This window comes from Pseudorca crassidens, chromosome 10 (genome assembly GCF_039906515.1).
Source record: "Pseudorca crassidens isolate mPseCra1 chromosome 10, mPseCra1.hap1, whole genome shotgun sequence".
Classification (NCBI taxonomy): Eukaryota; Metazoa; Chordata; class Mammalia; order Artiodactyla; family Delphinidae; genus Pseudorca; species Pseudorca crassidens.
In genome coordinates, this window is record NC_090305.1 from 72,400,889 (window position 1) to 72,427,198 (window position 26,310).

General features: G+C 53.0%; 1 protein-coding gene across 11 annotated transcripts in view; it reads left to right on the forward strand.

Annotated features, from left to right (window-relative positions):
- Positions 1-26,310, forward strand: part of CACNA1D (calcium voltage-gated channel subunit alpha1 D) — a 320,771-nt gene that overhangs the window by 256,490 nt on the left and 37,971 nt on the right. For 6 of the 11 annotated variants that reach the window (XM_067754766.1, XM_067754768.1, XM_067754767.1 and 3 more), the window contains exons 27-34: positions 1,086-1,232; positions 2,987-3,188; positions 5,228-5,386; positions 6,704-6,814; positions 15,806-15,889; positions 22,783-22,827; positions 23,241-23,369; positions 25,966-26,031. In XM_067754766.1, the coding sequence (XP_067610867.1) occupies positions 1,086-1,232; positions 2,987-3,188; positions 5,228-5,386; positions 6,704-6,814; positions 15,806-15,889; positions 22,783-22,827; positions 23,241-23,369; positions 25,966-26,031 (943 nt within the window). Of the gene's footprint in view, positions 1-1,085; positions 1,233-2,986; positions 3,189-5,227; positions 5,387-6,703; positions 6,815-15,262; positions 15,347-15,805; positions 15,890-22,782; positions 22,828-23,240; positions 23,370-25,965; positions 26,032-26,310 lie in introns of all 11 variants that reach the window. The other 5 variants (XM_067754769.1, XM_067754771.1, XM_067754772.1 and 2 more) reach the window with 2 other exon arrangements.

Consider the following 26,310-nt stretch of genomic DNA (forward strand, 5'->3'; position numbering starts at 1 on the left):
AGAGAGTGGGCACTAAAACCTAAAATAACAATTACGAAATGCTCCCCAAAAGCTCCCCCTACAGCCACGTATCCAATTATTTCCTCACACCAGAACTTGAAGCTTAACTTCCTGGAGTTCAGGATCTGGCCACCCTCTTCTGACAGGTCCCAGGATGCTTCTTTCTCCTTGCTCCCATCATCCACATCTTGGCCATGTGTTCGTTCACAGTGGGCAGAGGAGAGAGCAGGTGGCATATACTCATTCCTCTTATCCCAGTGCATCCAAAAGACTATGAAGGTAGACACGGAGGCCATTGCCTGAAGTTCTGAGACCTTAGAAGCATAGATGTCCCTGTCCTTTTGAGATGTCACCAGGCAAGGCTGGCCTGCTTGCACTGTGTTCACTGAGGGTTTCTTTTCAGCAGAAGGTGCAGTCAGAGAGCACCAAAGGCCATGTGACTGTGGCAGTGCACCTCAGGGGCCCCGTTCATGCTCTGGGGTGGGGGGCGCCCATGGAGTTGACAGCACAGCAGCCGCGTGAAGACGCTTTCCCTTCCCTCGCTAAGTTGGCCTTCTCATCTGTGAAATAGAGGCATTCTAGGAGAAATACTGTGTACCAGCGATTATAGAATTGTTTTGGAAAGAAAACTGGGAATATTGTTAGTATGAGAGAAGGAGGTTGATTAAAACTAAAATGTAGAGAAGGAATTTGATTAAGACTAAAATGTAGAGAAGGAATTTGATTAAGACTAAAATGTAGATTAGAGGATGCCTGGGCTTGTTTCCCAGAGCCTGTGGAGTTCTGCACGCCCAAAACTTTCGGTTCTTCATTGCACACTTTGAGGCCATCGTATGAGGGATGGTTCTTGTTCGGTGGTTTCCGTCTGTGATCAGGCTGGGTGTCTGCCTGGCCACTCTGGAGGACGCTCATTTGGCCGTCGCTGCACGGTTGTTTGAACCGCTGAGTAGGCTAAATGCTGGGCATGACGCGGAGAAGCGCAGGCTGTGCCACGCTCAGGACGGCGGCCTGGCCGGGGAGGGATCGGGCAGCGTGACACACTCCACCTCCTGCCGGGGCGACCGCCCACTTCCTCTCCTCTCTAGGGGGCTCTTCATCCTCTACAAGGACGGGGATGTCGATAACCCTGTGGTCCGTGAGAGGATCTGGCAAAACAGCGACTTCAACTTTGACAACGTCCTCTCAGCTATGATGGCTCTGTTCACGGTCTCCACGTTCGAGGGCTGGCCCGCGTGAGTACCAAGATCGCGTGTCTCCCAGGGACGCTCCTGCTGCTTCGCGGGCACTCTGGGCTGAGCCGTGTCTCCTGGAGAGCGGGTCCTGCTGCTCTTCTCCAGTTTTGTAGGCCTTTTCTATGACTTTTAACTTTGGACCACTTATCACTCGCTTCCTGGCCCACAGGGCTCCTCTGTCTGATTAGGCGAAGGATTAACCCCTGTGGGCAGCCAGGACTCTCGGATTTGGGAAGCTGGGGTCTCGGAAGCGGGGTATCTCTCAGCGGGCTCCTGGGGGGCATTGCTGGATGTGGATGGGGAGTCCCCAGAGCCATTTTTCAGGCCAGCTCCTGTGTCACCTCATCAGTAAAGCTGCCACTACACTGTTCCTAAAGAGGCCCTTGAGAGTGTCCCAGACCGTTCATTCATGTGTTCATTCACTCCTAGTAACGTACTAGTACGTGCCATCACGCCGCGTCTCTCACTGCCGCGCTCGCTGGCTCGTTCATAAAGTGTGCTCCTGATACCAGCTCCGTGCAACATGCTGTACTACGCCCTGTGGAAGAAACAGAGCTGTCTAGATGCAGTTTCCCCTCTCAAAGCCCACGTTTAGTCAGTGTCGTCAGCCAGGCCAAGCAGGAGGGTCCTGGTGTGTCAGAGACATGCAGCACAGGGTCCTGAGGGATGGCTAGGATTTTGATGGGTGAGGTGAGAAAAGTGGAAAGAAGGAAGAAGGTAGAATACAAAAGGAGAGCTCTTGTCCCTTTGTTGTGCTCTGCTCTCTGATGGCCCCCCAGCTCCTGCCACCGGAACATATATATGTTGATAGAGTTCTCAATGTCAAGTTCTCATGCCCAGAGGAGGGTGGACAGGCTGGCAGGACTCTCTGGATGTGTGGGGTGTCTGCGAAGTAGAAGGACAGTGGGGTGGGGCTTGTTCATTGGTGGATCGGTCCTGTTAGAAGAGGAGCATAGAGTGAGAGCCTGCACTCCACAGAGGCACTAGCTGTGGTCTCAGGGTTTAAACACTGCACTTTAGTAAACCTGGGTGGCAGCTGCCACCAGGGATGGCAGGGAAATGAACAGACTTGGGGCTCGGGGCTCAGGCCAGGTGGGCTCAACTCCTGCTCTGTCCCCAGGACTGTGACCTTGGCACTTAGATCCCTCTCTGAGCTTCCGTAAGACAGGGACGACCGTATGTCCACCTTTCCAGATGGATGTGAAAGCACCTAGCACAGTGCACGCCTCGGGTGGGTGCCTGGAAGGGCTGAATCTGCATCAGAACGAGCATACATTGAATTGGAGGCTGTTGCAGTAATTGCCCCTCTTTCTGCTCAGAGTTCTGCCTGGCACATTTCATTTTAGTGCTTGTTTCAGTTTGGGGAACCTCTCGTAGTTCTTTGGAAATGCCCTGGCCGCTGGCTCGTTGTCTTGCGTTTACAGCTTTCAGTTCCGCCAGTGTCTTCCATGTGACGTCCTTCCTGTGTTCTGTCTGTGACTAGAAAGGAGCATTATTGGATATTTGTAAAACCTTTTCCAGTCTTCAGAGCAATCAGTCAACAAATATATCCCAGGTGTTCCCTCCGCCAGGTGCCGGGCTGATCGGCCTAATGCCCCAGAGGCTTCCTGAGGGACCTCCACGTGTCCCGGGGCCTTGGGGTGGGCTCCCAGCGAGGGGTCCGACCGTCCGTGCCCGCAGAGGTGGTCAGAAGCTAGCGGGGCTGGGCTGCTGGCTGAGCGGCACTGGTGCTCACTGGATCCTCTGCTCTCCAGGTTGCTGTACAAGGCCATCGACTCGAACGGGGAGAACGTCGGCCCCATCTACAACTACCGTGTGGAGATCTCCATCTTCTTCATCATCTACATCATCATCGTAGCGTTCTTCATGATGAACATCTTTGTGGGCTTCGTCATCGTCACATTTCAGGAGCAGGGGGAGAAAGAGTATAAGAACTGTGAGCTGGACAAAAATCAGGTTAGAGTCACGCACTGTTCGGGCTTCTGTCCCTTGAGCCAAAGAGGACCGATTTCTCTTTTGACAGCTTCCCGCGTGTAGAGAAGGGTGCCTGCCTGCTCTCTCTCCCTGGGGCTTGGGCCCTGCTCAGCACACTCTCAGCCACTGTGAGTCATCAGTGGGGAGCGTTAGTTTCCCAGATGCAGATTAGGCTGTAATTTTGAAATTTACCCGCAGACATTTGAGTGAGAAGTCAGGATACCTAGGCCACCTTCTGTGGTCATGACCCACCAGTGACAGCTCAGAGTCACGTAGGATGGTGTGGCCTGGGGCCAGGAAGCACCCAGTGACACTCGCACAGTCCCTCCCGAGGGATAGCCTTTTACCTCCTCAACCTCGGGACTATTGACATTTGAGGCTGGATAATTCCTTGTTACGCTTGCGGTGCATGGTTGAGAAGCCTCCCTGGCCTCTCCCCACTAGCCTCCAGTAGCGCCTTCTGCCCCACCCTCATTCCCGCTCCAGAAATACCTCCAGACATTGTCAAAAGTGCCCCGGTTGAGAACCATTGACTTAGGAGGAAGTGCCCTATCACGCCACTGGGAAAGTCGCTAACTTTAAACTCGGGACTAAGATTGCACTGGCATCGCTCTCTCGATCTAGCACCTGGTTTTAACCAGCCTGTTAGGCGCAGGGGCCTTTGGCTCTGATCGTGTGATGATGCGAGGGGGCCAGGAGACCTGTCTGGTCCTGTTCTGCCTGCACCTGCTCTGTGACTGTGGGTGCGCCTCCACCTCCTGGCTGGGCTGTCTCCCTAAATTGAGGGCATTAAGGAGTCACTTTTAAAGGTCTTTTTCAGCTGTAAAAATAGTCTGTGAGATCGAGATTCTGTTCTGGGAGTTTCCCCCAGGCCCTCTATCAGTAGCCATCTCCGTTGGATGATTACATAGAGAGCAAGAATCACTGCCAGCCTGGGCTTCCTGGCGGGAAGTCGCCGTGCATGGTGAGGCCGTCTGTCTCGGGCTGCAGCATCTCCACTGGGGGAAACACGAGGACAGCTTGGTTTATAGGAAGACATTGCTGTGAGTTGTCAGGGCGTCCCTGCAGATTTTATCAGTGACGGTCTGAGGGAGGCCTGGCCCAGCTCTTCACCCCTCCCGACCCCCGCCAAGGAAGAAGAGTGTCAGGGCAAGACCCAGGCGGAACCAGAGCTGAAACTAGGTCACCACGAGGTCCAGAATAGGCTCCAGTCAGGGGTCCCAAGAGTCAGCATGTGAGGTCACAGCGGGGCCAGGTCCTGGACAGAGAGAGCCTGTGGTTGGTCTGGGCCTAGGAGCAAGTAGGGTATGATGCTGAAAAGGCTTTCGGGGCTGGAGGCTCTCTGGGCTTGCTGCGAAGGGTGGACCGGTCTCGGTCCCAGCATCAGTGGGCGGGGCAGTGCTCCGGCCGTCATCACGGACCATGTCCTGGGGGTTCTAAGATGAACACGACAAGCTCCTGAGCCTCTACAGCTCTCAGACAGACACACAGCTCACTCACCATTAGACACTTAGGGTTACCATGCTCGTTCTGGCTTCTGGTAGGCGTCTTGTATGGGTCCGTCCTGGAGCAGCCATGGGACCTCCAATCTCAGGGAGTCAGCCCAGCCTCTCTGGTTCTTGAGGATTTCCTTGCCTCTCGTTACTTGTCTTCCTTCCCTGGGCAGGAGAACTACAGTTGTACTCCACCAGCATCAAGAAAGGGCAGGGATAAGACATGGGTCAAGGCTTTGCATCTCTGCTTAATGCATCGCCGGACCTCAGTCTTTTAATAAGCGAAATGGAAGCAAACTGGGTGCTCTGCTTACCCTCAAAGGCTGCTGTGAGGACCACATGAGGTGATGGAGCTGGGGGCCCTTTGTCAGTGATGCTGAGTGGTACCTGTGCGGGTTGCGCTGGCGGTTCCCCCTCGTTCTCGCTCCCTCCCGGTAGGTGTGCGCCAGCTTTTCAGGGCAGACGGGAACTGTGTCCTTCTTCCATAGACGTGCTCAGGATCCCCGTTGCTCTTTTCTGCCATTGCAGCGTCAATGTGTTGAATACGCCTTGAAAGCACGTCCCTTGCGAAGATACATCCCCAAAAACCCCTACCAGTACAAGTTCTGGTACGTGGTGAACTCCTCGCCTTTCGAGTACATGATGTTTGTCCTCATCATGCTCAACACACTCTGCTTGGCCATGCAGGTAAAAATGGAGACAGCCGCGTGGATCCCGTCCGGGCCTTCGGTGCAGCCCCGTGCCCCAAATCCTGAGGGTGGAATGCCGCCCCCTCACAGGAGGAAGGGTTTGATTATCTGACGAGTCTGGGCTGTAGTTTGGCCAGACTCGCATTCTGGCTAACAGTTGCCACGGCAGGAGTTTACAGTCACTCTTCTGCGTAAGAGACTGTACAGCGTGACCATGAGTGCCATTTCTCGGGAGCCCTAGCGTGGCTTGCAGGCCTGTGAACCTTTACTGTGGGCTTCTGTGGCCAGGGAGTGGTTGTGGACTAAAGCTCTGTCTGTGTGGAAATGAACAGGCGGGGTCTTCAATCCTGACTTGACTCCTTAGCAGCCGGGTGACCCGGGGCAAGTTATTTAAATCCCCCGAGCCTGGCTTTGTCGATTGGTAAAGTGGGAAACGAAGTTTATGCTGGGTAATTTGTGTCCGGCACTTTGCTCTGGGCCTGCCCCAGAGTGTCATTCCTGTCCTCAAGTCACTCTCAGCGTGGCAGTGGGGAGTCTTCTGGTCCGTGGAGTACTGAGTTTGACCTGCCTGACAGCGACTCTTGGCTCACTGGGGGCGAGGAAGGCAGCTCACTTCAACTGGCCACATTGGATTACAGAGCGGTATTGACAGTGAGCGTTTCCAGCCCTTGCGCTGTCTAGTGGATATTGCGCTAGGACAAGAGTGGCCAAGGTCTAGATTCAGTTTCCCACTGGCTCTAAGAACTTGAGCAAATCAAACCAACTCCCAGTGCTGTCTGGGAGATGAGTGTAAAGACAGCCAAGGGTACGTTTTCTGGCCCTTTCCTTAAATTTACGAATTCCTTATGAATGAGGACCCTCTGCTGATGTAGGGAAAAGCACGAAGGCAAGATGATAACAGTGCCTTTGATTGGATATAGGCCTAAATGGCGTATAATGTATCCTAACCGAGTCCTACTTTTGTCCATAGACCTGTGGGTGTGTTCTGCATTCTGCCTGGGTCAAGGCCCTGAGTAGAAACCCTGCTGGGAGAAAGGGTGGATTCCCTTTATTCCGAGCAGAGGAAGTGGATGTCTTTCCCCTTCATCGTTTGGTCACCCTCATCTTGTCAGGGCCCCCTGCGCTTTGTGGGGGGCCAACCATGTGCCCTCGCAGGGTCAGTGGAATCACTGGGAGAGGGGGCTGGACCGGGGAGGTTGCCTCGCTGCCCGTGTGGCAGGCGGACGGACGCCTGCAGGGGGTGGTGGGCTGGGGAGCCTCCTTTTGCGAGTCCAGAGTGGACCCCCGAGAACCGTGCCTCTGCTTCCATCCACAGCACTACGAGCAGTCCAAGATGTTTAATGACGCCATGGACATCCTGAACATGGTGTTCACCGGGGTGTTCACTGTCGAGATGGTTTTGAAAGTCATTGCATTTAAACCTAAGGTGAGTTGCTGAACCCACTGTCAAAGGCTGTAGCTGAATTCCTCCAAAGAGTCACCCACTTCCCGTTAGTCTCGTGTTATTGGATTATGCTGAATTGTTCTGGCCGTTAACTAGGTTATCACCTGAGAACGTTAAAATCTGATGAGGGCATCTGTGTACACATGAGAAAATAAATCTGCGAAAACAAAACCTCGCAAAAACAATTCTGAGAAAAAGAAGAAGAGAGAATTAGGAATTTGCAGAATGGAGATTGTTTTGAAACCTGATTTTCTGTTTCTAGAAGAGCGTGTGTCAGACTGTCTCAAGGAAACTCGCCTCATTACTTGAGCATTGGAGACATTGTTTTCGCATAACCCATCAGGAGTAATTCGGCCCTGATTTCACTGCTACATTGCCAGCATAAAGACTTTGGTTTTCTTTGTTCTTGGTCTACAGCATCTTTTTCACCTTTTATGGAAAATTCTACCAGCTGCAGACCTCTCACAGCCATACCATCTTTCGTTTGTTTAATTTAGAAAAATTTCACTTGACTTTAAGACAAAACAAGACACGAGCATTTTAAACTGTGTTGGACTGCTCTGCGTGTTATGTCTCCTTTAGGACAGACTGAGTCCGGTCCACAGTTGTCAACGTCTGTAGCGTAAGAGACAGATAGTATAGTGTCGAAGAGCACGCACCGTTCTGGGACCAGACTGGACTCAAATCCCCAAGCAAGCTGTCGATACTTCACTGCTCTGTGCCTCCATTTCCTCACCCATGGAATGAGGGCTCTAGTAGTCCTACTTCCTAGGGCAGTTTGGAGCAGTAAGAATCACTCTGTGTGTCACGCTTACAAGAGCGCTCGGCATGTAGCCCCACGCTGTAGACGTGTCAGGACTGTTACGAGGACGACCACCATCCCCATCATCAAGTGGTGATGTTTCCTCGTCCTAAAACCCTAGACAGAGGAGCAGATCCTGGCCGAGCTGTGACACATTTGACCCTCAGTTTCTTTTCTAGCAAAGGCTCCACCCATCAGAGTTAGAGAATGAGTTCAGTGACCCCAGTGTCTGTTCATCAGGGTGTAAGGAATCTGACAACACTAATTTAAGTAAGACTCGGATTATGAAATGATGGGTTCACATACTCCATCCGTAAGTGGAATTCTAATTTAGAACTGTTCCTATCTTTAATTTGAATTAATTCCTATGCAATCTTTATCAGCTCTTTGTGGACAAAAAAGAAAGGACGCTTGTAAGTGATCGATTGGGGTGATTGCAGTGGGGTCAAACCTGGCATTTTTGCATGGCCAGATGCTAATTACTGTGACTTGTCCATATCTCCACACATGCACCTTCTTCCCTGCCCCCACCAAACTCTTCTGAATATCCCTTGAGATTTTTGGTTTGCTTCCCTTTCCCCTTTCCGTCCTTGATCAACATTTGTCTGGACTGATGGAAAGGTTGCAGAGTAAGAACTCCAAAAGCACTTGATCAAGGCGACATGGCACGTATCTATGCAACATTTCCTAGATCCCCTCGCCATGTCTTGCCCTGCCTGGTGATTAAGCTCTGAGAAGGCACATTTCCCCTGGCATGTGTGTGAGTCCGTGTGTGTCTGCGTGTGCACTGTCAGCGGCTGTGTCCGGTGAACCACTGTTACCAAACCTGAGAGGAGAGTTCAGTGGTGTGTGAACAGGCTGGTGAGGCTGAGGGGAAATGAGTAGCTAACTTACAGTCAGTACTGATCCATCAGAGTTTTTAAATGAGCGATTTCCGCTAGAAATTGTGCCGCTTCGTAGTTTTCCTCCACAAGGTATTTTCACAGCAGAAGACAACCTCAGATGACAAGCGAGAGAAATTTTAAAACAGCAATAGCAGCGCCTCTACGCTTGAGGGGCACCGTCACTGCATTTGCGAAGCAGATGGATTTGGTGTTGTGACGGTGTGTCTGGAGGAGCCGGAGAGAGTCATTTCACCAAGAAGCAAAGCTCTTCTTAAAACGCTTCCTGACTCTCCTATCTCCTCTCTGGTGTTAGCAAAGCAAGGCCAGGCGAGTAGTCATCCACAAAGAAGTCAGTGAGGCCCTCCTACCCGTCAGAGGGGCAGGGGGGCTGAGGAGGCGTGTTGCAAAGGTGGCAGAAGGAAGCCTCTCTGTGAGGAGATGGCCAGAGGGACAGAGGGCTGGGAACCTGGCCCATAGACTTCATCTAAGAAGGTCTGTGTCTCTCCTGGGGAGCTCTGTCGCAGGGTCCTTTGGGGCTGTGTTCTCCACAGTGAGGGGTGCGTGTTCTGGGAGAACGTGTCAGCATCCGTCAGGAGAGACGGGGTTGCAGCTGTTTTGTAATAGAAATACAGAGGGTGAAGTTACAATCCTTCCTGGGAGGTGAGAAGGCCTCATAGGAGGCAGGGTTCAAACGCGTGGAGGAACCTGACTCCTTTTATACTCTAAGGGCCTGACTGGTAAAGGGGGCCTCCTGAGTGAGAACACATTGAGAGGGATGTGGTCCGAGCTGGGAGCTTCCCTGGTGGGGAGGTGGGATCACTCCAGGAGAAAAGTTGTTTTGAGTGTGGGTTAGGCAAGCATGGAAGGTGGTGAGACGCCAAAGAGACAAGGAATGAGGGCCGAGCGAACAGGCTGCTCAGTGGGTTGTGTCGGCTCCCCAGGGAAGACCCACCCATCGGGCATCGAGCTCGTGCACTTGGAGCGACGGAGCCGCCCTGGGGTTTTGAAAGGTGGGCCATGGTGTAGATAAGAACCAAGTCCTGTTCCCCTGGCCTTCCCCTCCAGTGCTCCCAAGGGGCAGCCGCTGGGCTTCTCAAGTGAATTCTCTTGCTGCAAGGAGGGAGGTTGAGGAAGAAGGGCTTTGTCCAAAGTCCTGGCTCCTGTAGGTGTAAGGAGCACTTCTGATTTGCCTGAGGTTCCTTCTTTGTGCTTCCGGAAGCCGCCCATCTGGTGTTTTGTCCAGCACCTGCTCAAGTCCGTGACCCGCCTCCGTGTGGGCTTTTCCTCAGGGAGCCGCGCTTTGTTCCCAGGGCTCAGACCTCGAAGCGCTTTGGTCTTGGTTCTACCCTTGACCTTGAACAACACGCGGGTTAATCTGAGTATTGCTTAGAGCCGCCGCTCCCTCTCCGAGGTTCCTCTGCACCCACTGATTCATCCAACCACAGACCACGTAGGGCCGTGGTATTTACTCTTGAAAAGCATCCTTGTGTATGTGGACACGCACAGTTCAAAGCCACATGGTTCAGGCGTCAACGGTGCCTTGAAAATGTCGAATTTACCTGCCTAGCCACTTGAGCTTGGAAAACGTTGAGAGTTACTGGGTTTGGGGAAAGAAGAAAGTGCTTTCGTGCTGTCCTCGTGCTTCTGTGCAGAGCGGATGTGTCGTGGACACTGGGTCACCCATATGCCTCCCAGGACAGCACTCCCTCCCCAGGGTCCCTGGCAGGAATAAGGCTGCTCTATCAGCCCCGGCAATTTTCCTGGAGCACATTCTGTACCTCCTGGGAAGGAACCGTGACACTATCTTTTCAATTCTTCAGTGATCACATATATATATATATACACACATATATCATAAATGTATCTCAGTGATTTATTTTAATGCCAAATAACGCTTGAGGGGAAATATTAACTCTCCTTAACTAGAACTTGATGTCAGACTGCTTCATGGGCTCAGCCTGTCCTTTCAAGGCCGGGGTATCCCGGAGCTCCCTCCTGGTCCCCTTCTCCCCTGGTGAGACGCGTGCACGCCCTGGGCCTCGGTGGCCAGCTCGTCTCACCCCAGCCTCCGCGGCCCTCCTTCCTCTTGCATTCCTTGACCGCTGAACCATCTCCTGCCTCTGGCCTCTGCGCCCCCCTTCATCTTCCACACACTCCCTTTGTAAACTGAAAGCTGGCCGTGCCACCTGTTGTATGAAAAAAAAAGGTAATTTCGTAGTCGAATGTTCAAAGTTCTGCACCAAACACTAGCGCACTTACATCTCTGCCTCATTTCCAGCCGCGCGCTCCCAGCCGTTCCTCCTCTACACCCCATCCCCACTGTGACCATGTGGGACCTTTCCGTGGCCCGTGCTTCTGTGTCTGGAAGTTCTTTTTCCACCTTGTTACCTTTTAAGGCCTGTCTGGAATGTGGGCTCCTCCGTCACAGTGTCCCCCAGCCCAGCCAGGGCCGGCGCTCCCCTTCCCACGTGCTCCTGTTAGATGCTCACTGTGCACTGTCAACATCAGTACCCTCCGTATCTCCCTCTCCGTTAGCTGATGAGCAGCTGCTCAAGGTTGGGTGGTGTTTGTCTCACGTGATACCTGCTACAAGCTGGTTACTCCATGGGAAGTGGTGGAAGGAAGAAAGGAATGGATGGATGAACCTGTGGGTGCAGCCTCTTGTCATCAGGCCCTACTGGCTTTTCTATCACAGGAGACGTGGGCAGAGCAGAGTGGCCAAAAGTGAACGTATTTTTCTTTAAGCCTCCACTTGACCTTTGGAAGGGCTTATGCTGGTTAGAAAGCTGTCAGTTACAGTTTCCACCCAGAGTTGGCACTGTGGGTCATCCCTTGGGTCAGATGCTTCCCAGACAGTCCCTGGCAGAAACTGGTAAGTGATCCGGCTGCCTCAGTAAACCCCAAAAGGCCGGGCAGCGAAAAGATCCCGGACTTGGGCTGCTTCTCTTGTTTGCATTGCATAGACCTCGCTGCCCACCATGTGCCAAGCCCGTGCTCTATCCTGGCTGGGGGGTCCAGCTCTCCTTCCAGGAGCCTATAGTCTAGCTGGAGATTATGTTAATGGACAATCAAGATAGAGTTCTTAGAAACCAGGGAGCTTCCTGGCCCTAAGCCCATGTTAGTCTGGGTTATGATTTTAAATTCCCAGAGTCAGAAGTGTTTCCGAGTAATAAATGCTATTGCGTGTGGCTGACTTGCTTGATCCTTTCAAATGGGTGAGGCTGTTCCAAAAGTAATACGGGCCAACTGTGGCCAGACTGGTGGGGACTGCTGGCTCCACCTGAGGGGCCCTGGCCTCCACATTCGGTTGTAGGAGACCCTCTTGTGACTGGCCAAGAGGAGAGAGCATGCAGGTGGGCGCCGTGCTAGAAGCCGTAGCCTTCTGGTTACCCAGACGCTGCGGTGGCTTTGATGGGAAAGGGGTGGGGCTGAGTCATACTCACTTGACAGTGACTTTATTACCTAGGAGGCTACTAAACAGGGAAACAGGATGTGGGAAGAAGGCGGGGGGGCTGGCATTTTCTGCCTCCCTGGGACCCCTAGGAAGCCATCTGGCCAGAGCCTGTGATTCCAGCCACCTGCAGCAACTCAAGCCTCCTGTCGCCTAGATGAGGGTGTCAGTCCAGGAACCCTCTAGAATTTGGGCACAACTCTGTGAGTGCAGTGGACCCTCCAGAGAGGGTGTTGATGAGATTACCAAAGAGTTCCAGGACCCCAAACATCAAGCCCCTATCGTGTTGATTTAAAGTGACTTTATACACCGCAGGGGGCCAGGATGGGCCGGTTGGAGAATAGTTTGCAGGCCGATAGGACTGATCCACAGGTGAATACTGATCGTTCTGGAGAGACAGAGACACAGAGACACACAGAGACAGAGGCGCTATTCAGGAATAAAGTCTCAAGTAGGCAAGAGGGGCATGCAGTGCCCTGAATGGTGGTGGGCGTGGCCTCTGGTGAAGGATGGACTGTAGCAAGAGGGGGGCAGGGCCCGTGGTGTGGGACAGGACAGGAGGGACAGCGGGTCTTCACTGCTCTCTGTGCCCTAGAGCCCCAGTTGTTACTGATGACCACGCGTTTCTAAGGCATCAGTTCCTCTCTAGAGGAGAGGGAAAGGCTCACCATTGTCTCTGCAGTTCTGAGTTGCTGTTAAATCCATGAGGAAGAGGACAGGCTCTGCACCTCAGAGCATGCTCTGTGGCCAGGCCGCCAGTCAGCCCACTGTGTGTTACCACTCGCAGTGATGCAGATAATTTAAGAGCCAATGCTGTGTTCTCACAACCCGGGTACGACGGCGGCACTCAGCGCACCACGTGGTCCAGCTGACTTTGGTTTGGCGTTGTCCTCGGGGAGGGAAGCAGAATGTGCCTTTACGTCCTGGTGCAGGCTCTGGGTCTCCTCTCTGACCAGCACAGCCGGCTTCCTGAGGGGCGCCAGTCGTGTCCTCACCGTGGCCTGCCTCTCCTGTCTTGCCAGCCAAGAGTCCCACATCTTGAGAAGAGAAGCTGTAAGGAGTGAGACGTTGTCTTTGTTAAGCAGACGCTCCCATTAGACATTTATCACAGACCATCAGAGCTGGTGCAGGCGAGCTTTTGTTTACTTGTTAGAGGGCTAACAGAGGGGTCTGGGAGGGTGGCAGTCAGTCCGTGAGGGTAAGTAACTATGAGAGAGGTGCTGGGATTGTGGGAGAGGAGGAGAGAGGAGATGGTGGGGGGTGGGGGGGGCGGGGGCAGGCTCAGAAGTCGTGGCAGTTGGTTGGGAAAATCTTACATTATTTAAGGTGAAATTTTTTAAAAATCTCAAACCCTAAGTCAGCGTTACAGGTCCCCCATAAATGCACCTGGGGTGATTAACAGTGATTAGAACAAACATCCCTCCTCCGGCTGTTGGAACAGCCAGCGTGTCCACGTTCTCCATAGTGTCGTAAAAGGCTGGGGCTCTGCAGTGGCTTCCTCTGGGCCTGCACTTGATCAATTCATGGGATCTGACACTTCAAAGCACCTTCTGTTCTGGTGTTCTTGATCCAGCACTAAGTGTACCCCGTTGTAAGCACACTGGGCCCCTTTTTATATGATTCAGACCTGAATTTTTATTTCCACAACACATCCTGGCTTGTTGAAAAGGTGCAGTTGATTTGCAGACAGTCGTTGACCTTGCAAGCAGAAGCCTCCGTGCACCGTTCTCCCCACCACCCCCTCCGACTGCGGGCTTCCTGGGGGTATCAGGGGACAGCAGGCAGTAATTTAGCACCTACTGCGCTGAGCCCAGAAGGGGATGCAAAGTGCATGCCACGTATGTACAGATTTGTAAGTCATGGTCGCAGGGATGTTGTACCTTCAGCAAGGACCTGAAATAACAAGAATAGGGCAGAGCTGAATGACCAGGAGGGCGCAAGTTGGGGGAAGGAGGGGGCCTTGCCACGTGTCAAGCACTATGTGGGCTCACGGCTCCGGGCTGGGTGGTGGGATTAGTGGAGGAGGGGACAGAGCAGTCAGCACAGTCCTCATCCTCAGAGGGTCTTCCATGGGGTAGACCTGCGGGCAGAGGCCCCAGATTCAGTGATCAAGACCTGAGAGACATTCGGAGTCCCCAGGATGGGAGGTATAAGTCAGGAGGATCTGAAAACATGCCATCAGGGCATTGGCATTTGAGCTGAGTGTCAAGTGGACGTGGGCAGGTAGAGTTGGGGTGGGGAGGCCGGGATCACAGAGGCCTCAGGAGTTGGGCAAGAACCTGGTGGTGGTTTGAGGGATGGAAAGAAGTCCGCTCAGCCTGGAGGATGCAGAGGGAGGGGAGGGAAGCCAGAGCTGGAGAGGAAAAAGGAGCCTATCAGGAGATAGGGGCTGCTCTGGGGGCCAGTGGGAGCACTCGAGCATCATCACCGTCCCTGAGCGCTCCTTCCCCGTGAGACCTGTGCACTGATCCCGCAGCCCTACAGGCCACACCTCTGCCTTAGACGGCGTGCGTCGCTGGCCTGTCTCCCTGTAAGCCTTCATGTCCCTTTAGACCGAGAGCTCTGTGAGGACATCCTGCCGCGGGGCACACCCTTTGCAGTACTTGGACTGTCGAGGAGGGGCAGGGATACTGGTTTGTTTCAAGGGCACAGCAGTGAGAAGGTGTGAAACGCCAGTCACAGTGGTCTTGATGTGGAAGAAGAGAAGGAGGTGACTGGGGACCCCATGCGAGGAGTAGGAGGGCCTTCTCCTCCCTCAGCTAGCGAGGGGTTGGAGTTGTGACCTTGGGTGCCAGGGCAGGGCCACCAAGTGCCTTGCTCTGTCCTGCAGGTACTTGGCTCGGTTCAGTGCTGCCCAGGGCCACGATCTGCATCGTGTGGGGGGTGTGTGTGTGTGTTTGTGTGTGGTGTGTGGTGTGTGTGTGTGGTGTGTGTGTCTGTGTGTGGTGTGTGTGTCTGTGTGTGTGGTGTGTCTGTGTGTGTGGTATGTGTGTCTGTGTGGTGTGTGTGGTGTGTGTGTCTGTGTGTGGTGTGTGTGTGTCTGTGTGTGTGGTGTGTGGTGTGTGTGTGTGGTGTGTGTGTGGGGGTCCATGCGCCCGTGGCCTCTCTCACACATGCAGGTGCCCCGCCCCGTGTCCCTCTGCACCGGTGGACGGTATGGTCGCTTCCCTTTGGCCCTCCCACCCCCCCTGGTTGCCGTGGTTGCTGCGGGGCCCGGGTGTGACCCCACGTGGTCAGCGTGGCTTCTCCTTCCTACGTGCTCATAAACATCTGCCCCCGCCCGCTCTGTCCAGGGGTACTTTAGTGATGCCTGGAACACGTTTGACTCCCTCATCGTAATCGGCAGCATTGTAGACGTGGCGCTCAGCGAAGCTGACGTGAGTATGTGCCCGCCCGGGGCCACCTCCCATCCTGTCTCTGTCTGCACACCCGCCCGGCCCTGCACTGCATCACCTGGACAAGTCACAGAGCCCAGTCGTACTTGATCGAAAAGCAGGAGTTTTCTAACGAGAGCTGCAGAGAAGAGGCCTTGTCGCGTAGAGCTTGATCCCCAGGCCCTTAGACACACATCACCTTTTGGAGGACTGACCGTTCTGCCGCGCTAAGCTGAGTCAGCGGCAGGCAGGGCAAGATAGGCGTCTCTAACTGTTTTTATTTGCTGTGTCAGAAGCAATACCCGAAGTGATGTACCTATAACATGTTTGTTTTAGGGTGATTTTTCAAGTAGCCAGGTGGCTTGATGCTAGAATGTTCCCCTTTTATAACACTGTCCTTTTCTTCTTTTTTTCCTGTTGTGCTTCCTCTCTTCTGTGGCTTCTGAATGCTTGCTCTAACAGCACTATTTCACTGATGCATGGAACACTTTTGATGCCTTAATTGTTGTTGGTAGCGTCGTTGATATTGCTATAACTGAAGTGAATGTAAGTAGCAAATTTTGTGTCCTATAACCTCGTTAAGTCTAACACAGAGGAGACCAGAAACCCTCCCCACGGATCTCTGTACACTTTAGAAATTCAAGCACACATTTACTGCAAAAGGCTAAGAACATTTTGCCCTCTTCCCTCCCTCCCCCGGCCCCCCCATCCCCTTCCCCTGAATGAGAGTGGGGAAGTAAATGTAGAATTGCCATTTTGGAAGGAAAACCTTATTTTTAAAGAAGACCTTATTGAAATGTTAAGGGCTAGGAGTTAATTGTGTGGGTATGTGAACATTATCACTCGGTAGCTGGGTGACCTTGGCAGGGCCCCTGGCTGCTTCGTGCCTCAGTTTTTTGAGCTGGAAAGCAGAGTTCATAACGTGTGCCCTGGTACCCACTGTGGGTCTGTGAAGGCACAGGAGGGAAACCCCACAGCCGTGCCCTGAGCACACGGCCACCGCTGCGGGTGTCCTCACCTGTACGCTGTGTCTGCTGAGCCCTACTGGTGACGCTGGGGAACATGCCTCTCCTAGCTCCCCAAATAGGGATGCAGATTGAAGGCTGCCCTGGGCCAGGGGAAGGAGGGCCTCGTGTATATTAGGAGAGGGTGTCAGCGCTCCTTTGTTGCACCCAGTTGAATCCTTTGTTGAGGAGCAGTGGTAGGTGGAGTGAACACCCCACCCAACCTTTAGGGAGCATCCTGAGAACCTTCCTCAAAATACAGAGGCTGCAGAAAGGGGAGCACCGCCTCCCACTGGCCCCTCTCAGATCTGACCCATGCCCAGACCGGGAGGGCCTGATGCGGGCAGAACTGGCCCTGCCCACCTGGTCTGTCCCCAGTTCATCAGCAGGCTTCCGTGGGTGCCCAGGTTGTGTGGAGCCCTTCGCAGGGACAGCCCTTCGCAGGGCTGCCGTGCTGTGCTGGCTTCCTGCTGCCCGGTGCCAACCTGGCCCTCCTCCCCCCATGCCTGGCCGGGCAGGGGTTGCCACGCTCTGCCTGTCTGACACCTGCAGGCTCATATGGTCCATCCTGGAGCCCAGACAGCCTGTGCCAAATAAGAATGATGAGATCTATGCCGCCACTCTGGGGGCCAGGCTGACTGTGGAGTGTAGAGTAACAGGGCAGCGCTAGCCTGGACCTGGGCCTCAGTTCCCTCGTGGACCACTGAGATGAGTGATGTCTGCCCTCCCTGCTTCATAGGTACGTTGCAATGATAAAATGATAGGCATATTTGTGAAAATACTTGTTCAAACTCCCAAAGTGTTAGGGAGATACAATGGTATTATTTTAAATATAGATTTTCCTTGTAATAATAAGCGAAATGAACTGTAAGACATTACCATGTCCATGAGGGTGTGAGTTAAGCCTCATGACACTCAAATTCATGCCAAGACCAGGTACTGAAATGGTATTTTACTAGACTTAGGTACATAGATCTGCCAACCTCCATAAGCCCAGACTTATATAAATTCTACGTTATGTGAAATATTCCACAAGTCAGGTATAAAATTGCCATTTATCATGTGTGAATTACGCTTGGTTATAAACTAATCTGATGCTAACGGGAGAACATAGGACCCTCCCTGGGCTGCCAGGGGCTCTCTCCTGAGTTTATGACCAGACATCTGCCCGCTTAATCATCTCACCGCATAAAGCACTTACGGCCTCCATCAAAGTACACTTACGTGAACAGTCTGGAAGCAGGCCCTTATGTAAGTCAGAGTGGTCTATAATGGAAGTGAAAATATCATAAGTGACAATTTGAGCAGGTCTCCCTGGAGCGCTCCGTGCTTCACGTGGTGTGTAGGTGGTAGGGTCCATGCTTAGCTTCTGGGCACCAGGATGTGGCCAGGGTTTGTTCACCAAGCAGACAGCCCAGCTCTCTAATGCCTGACTCCCCGCGCTGGTGCACCGCCGACAGGACGCGCGGCTTCCTGGCTGCCTCGCCGCGTGCTGGGGCTGAGCCCACTGTGCCTTCCCTCTGGGTCAGCCCTGCCCAGCAGTGTCTCAGACACGTCCGCCTTCACCTTCCATCAGTCAGGAAAGCCACAGGTCTATAAAAGCCCACGCGAAATTTTTTAGTTAGCATTTGACTTTGGGGTTTCTGTATAATGCAGGCTTTCCCTGGCATTCAGTCAGACTCGAAAACCCTAGCAGTCAGCATCCTCGTACTGTTTTTCAGTACGTGACCTTTCCCCTGGTCACAGGGAGCCTGAGACCAAACCTTCCTGAGCCGGGAGCAATGCGAGTTCAAGGCCCTGGCCCAGTAGAAAACCACCTTGGGGGACCTCAGCCTTTCTGTGCTGGGCCTCAGCGAGGAGGGGATGCTCAAGGCCACCTTCGCATCTATTCAGTCCTTCATCACATCTCTATTGGGCATCTACGACCCTCAGGCCACAGCACAAAGACAGGAGAGACTGGGTGTCCTTAACCTCTGGTGACATAACTCTCTGAGTGTAGCCGCTGGTTCCTCTACACGCCCCTCCCCGCCATGCCGAATTCCCTGGGAAGCAGCACACACCATTTCCCTCGGTGGCCCTGTCCCCCGCACTCCCGACTCAGCTGAGCGTGAATACCCTTGGTCCATTGTTGGCTGTTTTTAGCTGCCATAAGTCATCATTTTTTGCAATGTTTAACTTGCTGTGCTGTCTCTCCCAACCTCTGTTGCTCTTTCTTTTCTGTTGCCTAATCGATTTTCATGTTGGTTTTGTTTTTAGAAAATTGTAGCGGCAAGTATATATAAACATATATACGGTGAAGTCGTTGTTAAAGCAAAAGCACTCGAAAGACTGTATACTTGTCTTTCCCACCTTTGGTTTTCGCTGAGTTGCACAGGAGTGCTGTGGGTCGTGGTCATCTAAATTGTTTGCTGTGCCCTATTTTGTTGTCTCCGGCCTGGGGCCTGAGCTGGGGCCGTCTTGGTCAGTCACGCTTGGCTCTGTGACATGGCAGCATAGCCTTCAAGAATGAACGATGTGGCCTGGAAATGAGAAATTGAGCTTGCGTTTGTCTTCTTCGCAAAAACATTTTGGATGGCCCTTCCTGTTGTCCTGCTTGCATGCTCACCTGGCCCTCTCCATCCTGCCGCCCCCTCCCATGACCCCTACCCTGCCACGGTCATGGTTTGGTAGCTGTCGTGGACTTGTCTTCATCACAGTTGGTCATAATGTCATCGAGCTGCTAAAATGTCAGATGAGGACTGGCAGGCTCGGTTTTGCTCCTTCTTCGATGCCTGTTTGTTCCTTGAATGGAGAGATGATCCAGCATCATGTTCTCCCTAACCTGGGAAATGGCTGTTGCTGACATTTAGTCTTTCCAATTATCATTATTGGCGGGGAGGCAAAACACTTGTTTAGCAGCCGTGTCTGCATTGTTATTACTTAAGAGCATGTACAAAGTCAGTAGGGAGGTCGCTCCCAGGGACCTAAGAATTGTCGCTGACCTGTGGTGTACCCGGGGTGGACCAGGGGGCCCACAGCTACCCTCAGCCTCTCGTTCTAAAGCCACAGGCAGGCTGTTCAGCCCTCCATGCTGTGTGCTAGCCCTTTTCTAGGGACCAGGTCGCTGGTTTCCGGAGACAAACTCAGCAATCCCAAATACAGAAGCCTTCCGTCCCAGAGGTGTTACATACCAGGTCAGAAGTAGTCAGAGAGAGGCTCCCCAGCAAGAGCTCTCCAGGATGCCTCAGGGTAACTGGTTTGCCTCCTGTCTGAATTGGAAAACGGCATCCTTTCAGCTTTTCCAGGAAGAGATGGGAATTAATGCGTAAATGCAGACTGATCCCTTTGCACTTGGGCAACTCAGGGCTCATTTGCCTTCCGTAGTCGCAGGGGGTTGGCCCAGAGCCTACACGGCAAGAGCCTGCGTGGGAGCCCTGTGGGAAGGAGCTTTCCAGACTCTGGCACGTAGTGTGGCTTCCTAAGGCTGAGGGTCCATTTCCCTGTAGGGTTTCCGCATGAAGACTGTGGCATCTCGGGAAGGAGTTACCGAGGTCCTCTAGTCCAGGCCCTGGGATGACACTGGAATTCCATCTCTTGAAACATCATCCAGCCCCTAGTGCTGTCAATGGAAAGCTCCCTGGGGAGTGAGACCTTCCCTAGTCCCACAGCCTCTGGGCGTGTCCTGCGGTTGATCCCGGGAGTGGCAGCTTGCTCACGGTCCTTTTCCGCCCTGCACCAGCTCCCTGTGTCTCTGAGCCTCCTCCACCCACCCCTTGTAAGGAAGATGGGGATGGCAGCCACTCTCCTTGCATCCATCTGAGTACTGAAACCCCATCAACTCCAGAGGAGCCCATTGCTTAGCTGTAACAGCCGGAATGGGCTTTCCCGGTGGCCGCATTCTATGTCGCCCCTCCAGACCTAAAGGGAATGAGCTGCTGTGGGTGACCAGCTGAAGACATGGCCCAGCTTTGCCCTGGCCTTGGGCTGCTGCTCCTGGCTCTGGCTGTATGTTGGAACCACCTGGGAAAGCTTGGGGCCACCCCAGATCAATTCAGTAAGAAGCTTTGGGGTGAGAGCCAGGCATCAGGGTTTTCAAAGATCTCCCCAGGCAGTTCCAGTGGGTAGCCCAGGGTGAGAGCTGGCCTGCCCTTTTCATCAGACTGGCGTTTGTAGTTCAGGCAAAGCCATCCTCGGGGTGCCTCCATTTGTAAGATATTTTAGCAACTTGTACTTTCCCCCGGTGCTACCAGTGACACCCTCCCCTGCCCAGTCCTCCCTGCCCAGTGAGGCATGTGGGGGGGTGTCACAGGCTGCACTGGGGGTGCACGCAGCCTGGTGTGCCATTTGCTCTGTCCTTCCTTTCTTGCATGTTGTGCTGCCTTGTCCCTCCACAGATGCTGTCTTTTCCTCTTCTTTGTTTTTTTGAGCAAAAGACTACCCATGGTTTCAAGTTCATAGGCCAAGATTTGTCATACTTCAAAGATAGCAGTTGAAAAAGAGATGTGCCCTTCAAAAGTCGGTTTGGCTACTAACTTTCTCCTGTCACAAGGGGAGTGTAAAAGGTCTGCCAGACTTGGCGTGGGCCAGGGAGGGGGAGGGGCCAGCAGAAGAGGCGTGGGCCAGGTCATGGCCAGAAAGAGTGTCTTCCCCGACCACCCAGCCTCCTTATTCTCTGTAAGTCCAACACACAAGTTATAGACATGGCAGAAATATACTATAGAGTGTTCTGTCTTACGCACACTCTGGTCCCCTTGAGCATAGGCAAGTGCGCGCGCGCGCGCACACACACACACACGCACGCACGCACACGCACGCACGCACACACACACACACACACACACCCTCACACTCCAGCTGTATGGGTCAGACTGGAACCTCCTGCGCACAGCCCTTAGGGAGTTGGTGTGGGCAAGCATGAGAACTTGGGAAAACAAATACCTTCATTTGCCAAAGTCATGAGTTAAAAACCATCATCTGTCCTTTTAAGGAGATGTGATCCCTTTTGAGATGAGATGATAGAAGGGATGTAAAAAGAGTGACCAGGCTTTGACCAACCCATTGCAGAGGTCACGTTCCGAGCATCCCAGGCGAAGCAGGGACTCCTTTTTAACCCCATCAGAACCCGTTAGTCCTGACTTAGTGATCTCGTAGAATTTCAGTTGTGATGTGATGTGCCCAGACTCCTTCTATTTTATGAATTTTATAGCGTTTTAGCTTTGAGCTCAGGAGGCAGCCACTGACGAGAGTGAGACTCCAGGACGGAGCTTTTCCTTCCCTGTGTCTCCCGGGGGGAGAGCCCATCAGATTAGGGTGTGCATCCGTGCGCACACACAGCCCTTAGCTGTACAGACCCACCGTGCAGAGAGGCTCCCTAGGGCCCTGGAGAGCACCCAGGGGTTCTGGGCCCCCGGTCAGAAGAGCCTCCTTCCTTTGTTGGTTTCTGGGTCGACCAGCTGCTTCAGCAGAGGTGACCCCGCTGAAGGGGGAAAAAAAAAAAGGCTCTCATTTCCTGACTCTTGTTCAGCCTTTACTGTTTAATTTAAAGATGGCTCCTGACACAGCCTCTGCATTCTCATAAACACTTACTGAACCTCTAATGAGTGCCGGACACCATGCTGGGCACTGAGTAGAGTGAGGCAAGGTCCCTGCCCCCTGGGGGCTCACAGACTGAGTGGGGAGGCCGGTGACCACAGGGCGACGAGGGCTGGGATTCTGCACCCTGGGGCCCAAGTGACAGGAGCCCAGCCACACCTCAGGTGAGACAGCACTGCGGAAGCTCAGGGAACGCTGGTGCTAAGCAGCTTCTTCCCAAGAGTCACCCAGAGCTGAGCCTTCTTGGTGGGGCAGTGAAGGCTTCTGGAGGGAAACCAGCCCCTCTCCTGCTTGCCCTGACTCAGTCTGCCCAGCTCCTCGGCAGTCCCGCCAGTGAGGGCCCATCGGACGCACGCCGCCCAGCTGCGCGGCCCCAGGAGTAGAGTGGGGCAGGGGAGGTCTGTGGAGTGCAGGCAGCTGCCACTCTGCCCTGTTTGGTGGAGTCACCCTGTTCCTCAGGGTTAGGAATGGCCTGCCTCAGAGCAGTTAGGTCCTCAGACCCACAAGCCCGACTAAAACAAGAGAACCAGTCTTCCCATGAGAAGCAGAATCCCAGTCTGCATTTCTGTGCCTGGGGACAACTGAGGTCTTGCAGCGTTGTCCTTTACTAGGTGTCTTTCAGTCTTGAAACATCATGTCCTGGGGTGTGAATTAGAAAGTCGTAGTGTCTGAGCCTGCATCAGTGGCTGCCCACCCTCACGTCCAGTTGCGAGCAGTTCCCGTGGCATTTCCTCAGGGAGGGAGCAGATGTGTCATCCTCAGACATGAACCACAAATTTTTTTTTTTTAATGGGGGGACACCCTCCTGAACCCTTGCTTCCTTCCAAGTTCATTAATACATGTTCAATCTTTGATTTCTTAAAGCCAACTGAAAGTGAAAATGTCCCTGTCCCAACTGCTACACCTGGGGTAAGACCAGTGACTAGTCTCCAGGGGCTGGGCCTTTTCCTTCAGTTTATTTGGCCATGTCGAGTTTTCCACTAGTTGTTCTGTATTCTCCATGATTGTCCTTTCAGAACAGTGTCTGCAGTGGTTTGCATTCATCGTCAGTGTCCAGTACTCTTGACCAGACCAGTGTCCTCCTCTTAACACACTAGACCACGTGGACATGCATGTGCTGTGTGGACCCAGGGTTTCCCAAGCCCTGTGTTGTTAGCATGTAACTTTTCCTCTCATATCATGCTTTTTGAGGTGAAAAGGCCCTAGAAACACATCTTCAATTCTTACCTCTGCCACCTCTGTGTGCATCTGTTGCTGTTTTTCTGAAAGTGTTGCATGTTCTACTTTCCATTGGGTTTGACCTCTCCATGATAACCCTTCAGAACTCTGAAGAGAGCAATAGAATCTCCATCACCTTTTTCCGTCTTTTCCGAGTGATGCGATTGGTGAAGCTTCTCAGCAGGGGGGAAGGCATCCGGACACTGCTGTGGACTTTTATTAAGTCCTTCCAGGTAAGAGCCATGCCAAGGGCTTCTTTGTCTTTGAAGATCATATGTAAGTCAGTGGTTGTCCCCTGTTGTGGAGGATCCGGACTCCTTTCTGCAGGACTGCTGTGATCGCCTAGGTCCAGAGAGGACCTGGAATGCTGAGGAGACGGGCCCAGCATTGCTTGGATAAATCGAATAGGATTACTTGCTTAAGGAAGCAGAAGAGAAAGCAGTAACGCCTGCAGCTGAGAAATCTGCAGCATTTCTGAGATGGATAGATGTACGGGGCTCCCCGCACCTCAGTCCTCCCCAGGATGCCCGGGATGAATGGTGATGTCTGAGAGAGGGAGGGTCCCAGCCGACCCCTGGAAGCCTCATACGGCTGCGGCAGTCCTGTCCGTTGGCTAATCTAGACACAAATCAGAGACTACTTGGCCTTGGCCAGCACACCATCCCCCGTCCTGGGTTACCCAGTGCCTGGGAGGATTACAGAGTGAAGGGCCCCTGAGTATAAGCCAGGTCCCCTTTGTCATCTGTGGCTTTCCAGCCTGGTCCAGCCTGGTTCTTGGCTGTTCCAAACAGAACCCAGCTTCTCCTGTACCTTCCAGCACCCCACCCTAGATGTTCTGGTCTTCCGGACTTACTCTGCTGGGGAGGGGGGCACAGATTCTTATTAAGAGGTGCACTGCATGGGGGAGTTTGTAGATGTGCAGGAACTTTAGAAAATGAGTCATGGATCTTCATTTCTTTACCTTTTGACTTTTTAATTCAAAAGTAGTAAATGCTCACATTAACAAATGAAGTTATTCGAAGATACGCAAAGAACAGCCCCATCGGCTCTGAGGAAACTGGTGTTAATATCCCAGGAAACATTTTTCCACAGTGGGTAGAATTTTAACAGGTAAAGAGGAGAAGGGTTGGCATCTGGGGAAGGAGGTAGATCCAGAAACTCAAGAAGGAAAATCGCAAGTCCGGTTGGGGACAATGAGACTATAGGAGGAGCTGGGATGCAGCTCTGAGAGAGGCAGGGCAGGTGGGGGGCCTCGAGCAGGTGAGCCTCGGTCCTGGAAAGGGATTAAATCCTAGACGGTTGTTATTAATACAAAGTACCAACATTTGTGAATGAACTGCTATAAAAACAGAATGATTCATGCAATAATGTCATTGTTACATTAAACTTTTTAAAAAAGTTTTGGTCACTATAAGATGAATTCATGTCACAGAGACATGACCATACATGACCATTCATGTCCATGAAAACTGAGAAACTGTGCCAGCAGAATTCTTAAACATTTGCTCATCTAGGGAGAAAACGCACACTGCTGTGGCAAGGACAGCCTGAAACTAACCCTGTGGGACTCTGTTAACCAGTCCAGTTGTCAGGATGGTGCTACTGCACTGGGCCAAGCTGGCAGTCACAGATCCAGAGCTGGCACAAGTCGGAAGGTTTTTTAGCCCCTGGCTTTCTGATGACCTTTCTCAGATAGGAGAGCAAGCGGAGGCTTTATGCATGTGCGCTTGGCCTTAAGTTTAACAATATGGGCACTCCTTGGAGGCGTGCCAAGCACACAGACATCTTCTGTCACCTGAGATGAGGGAGACAGCAGTTGAGGAGCCTTGGATTAAAAGACCAGTGGTGGGCTTCCCTGGTGGTGCAGTGGTTGGAATCCGCCTGCCATTGCAGGGGATGCGGGTTCGAGTCCTGGTCTGGGAAGACCCCGCATGCCATGGAGCAACTAGGCCCTTGCGCCACAGCTGCTGTGCCTGCGTTCTAGAGCCACTGAGGCCCGCCCACTTAGAGCCCATGCTCCGCAACAAGAGAAGCCACCGCAATGAGAAGCCAGTGCACCGCAACGAAGAGGAGCCCCTGCTCGCCGCAACTAGAGAAAGCCCGTGCGCAGCAACGAAGACACAATGCGGCCAAAAATTGAATAAATTTAAAACAAACAAACAAAAAAAAAACGGTGGTCTGACCCGACACATGTGCTTATATTTGATGTTCCTAAGGAGAGCCCAGGCTTGGTGACCACACAGCTAGCTCCTTTTCTTCCCTGGCCCAGCCCCCAGCTCTGCGGTTCTTTCGGAAAGAGTGCATTTTAAGAAAGGTGTCTTGCTTTCTACAGCCACAGCCAGAAAGTGGTTCTTCCCCTCTGACCCAATAATTCCACTCCTAAGGCTTCACCCTAAGGAAGTACTTAAGCAGATGCAAGGTGATTTTGCATAAAGATGTTCCTTTGCGAAAGAGCCCCTTGCCCTCACCCCAAACACGCCCACAAAAGAAAGCAGAAGCGATCTAATTGTCTAGCACGCTGGAATTGTTTCATCAATTACAGTCGTTTCTGAGAGCGACACTGTTTAGGATTAGGACGCACTGTTAACAACTGTGGAAAGCACGTCCTGCCTGCAGCTTCATAACCCGAGGTGTGCATGGGCTGCTGTCCTCAGGGCTGAAGCCGGGCTGCCGGGCTGGGGTTTAAAAAGCTCTTCCTCACTATTGATGTCCTTACAATATAACATGGAAAAGAATAGAGCGTGTGCCCCATGTGGGCCTTCAGTCTGCCCCCAAGCCATCCGGGGGGACAGGATGTTCACTCTGAGCCAAGCGCTGCTTCTCTTCCAGGCGCTCCCGTATGTCGCCCTTCTCATCGCCATGCTGTTCTTCATCTACGCGGTTATCGGCATGCAGGTACGCTCCAGCACCTCTCCCCCGGGTCCCGTTGCTACGTCGCCCCAGATCTGTGGCAGGCTGTACCTTGGCCAGGTGGACCGGACAGACAGGTCATGAGTTTTCAGCCGGTCGCCTTGGCTGCTGAAGAGCTGTAAAGATGAAAAAGACGTGGCCCTGCAGGAGAGAGCCTGAGCCAGCGAGAGCCGGGCTCAGAAGGGCATGCAGAGGCTGGAATATGTCAGAGGAAGCTGGGTTTAGGGCACTCCCCACCCCCAATCTGGGTCTGAGGGGAGCCAA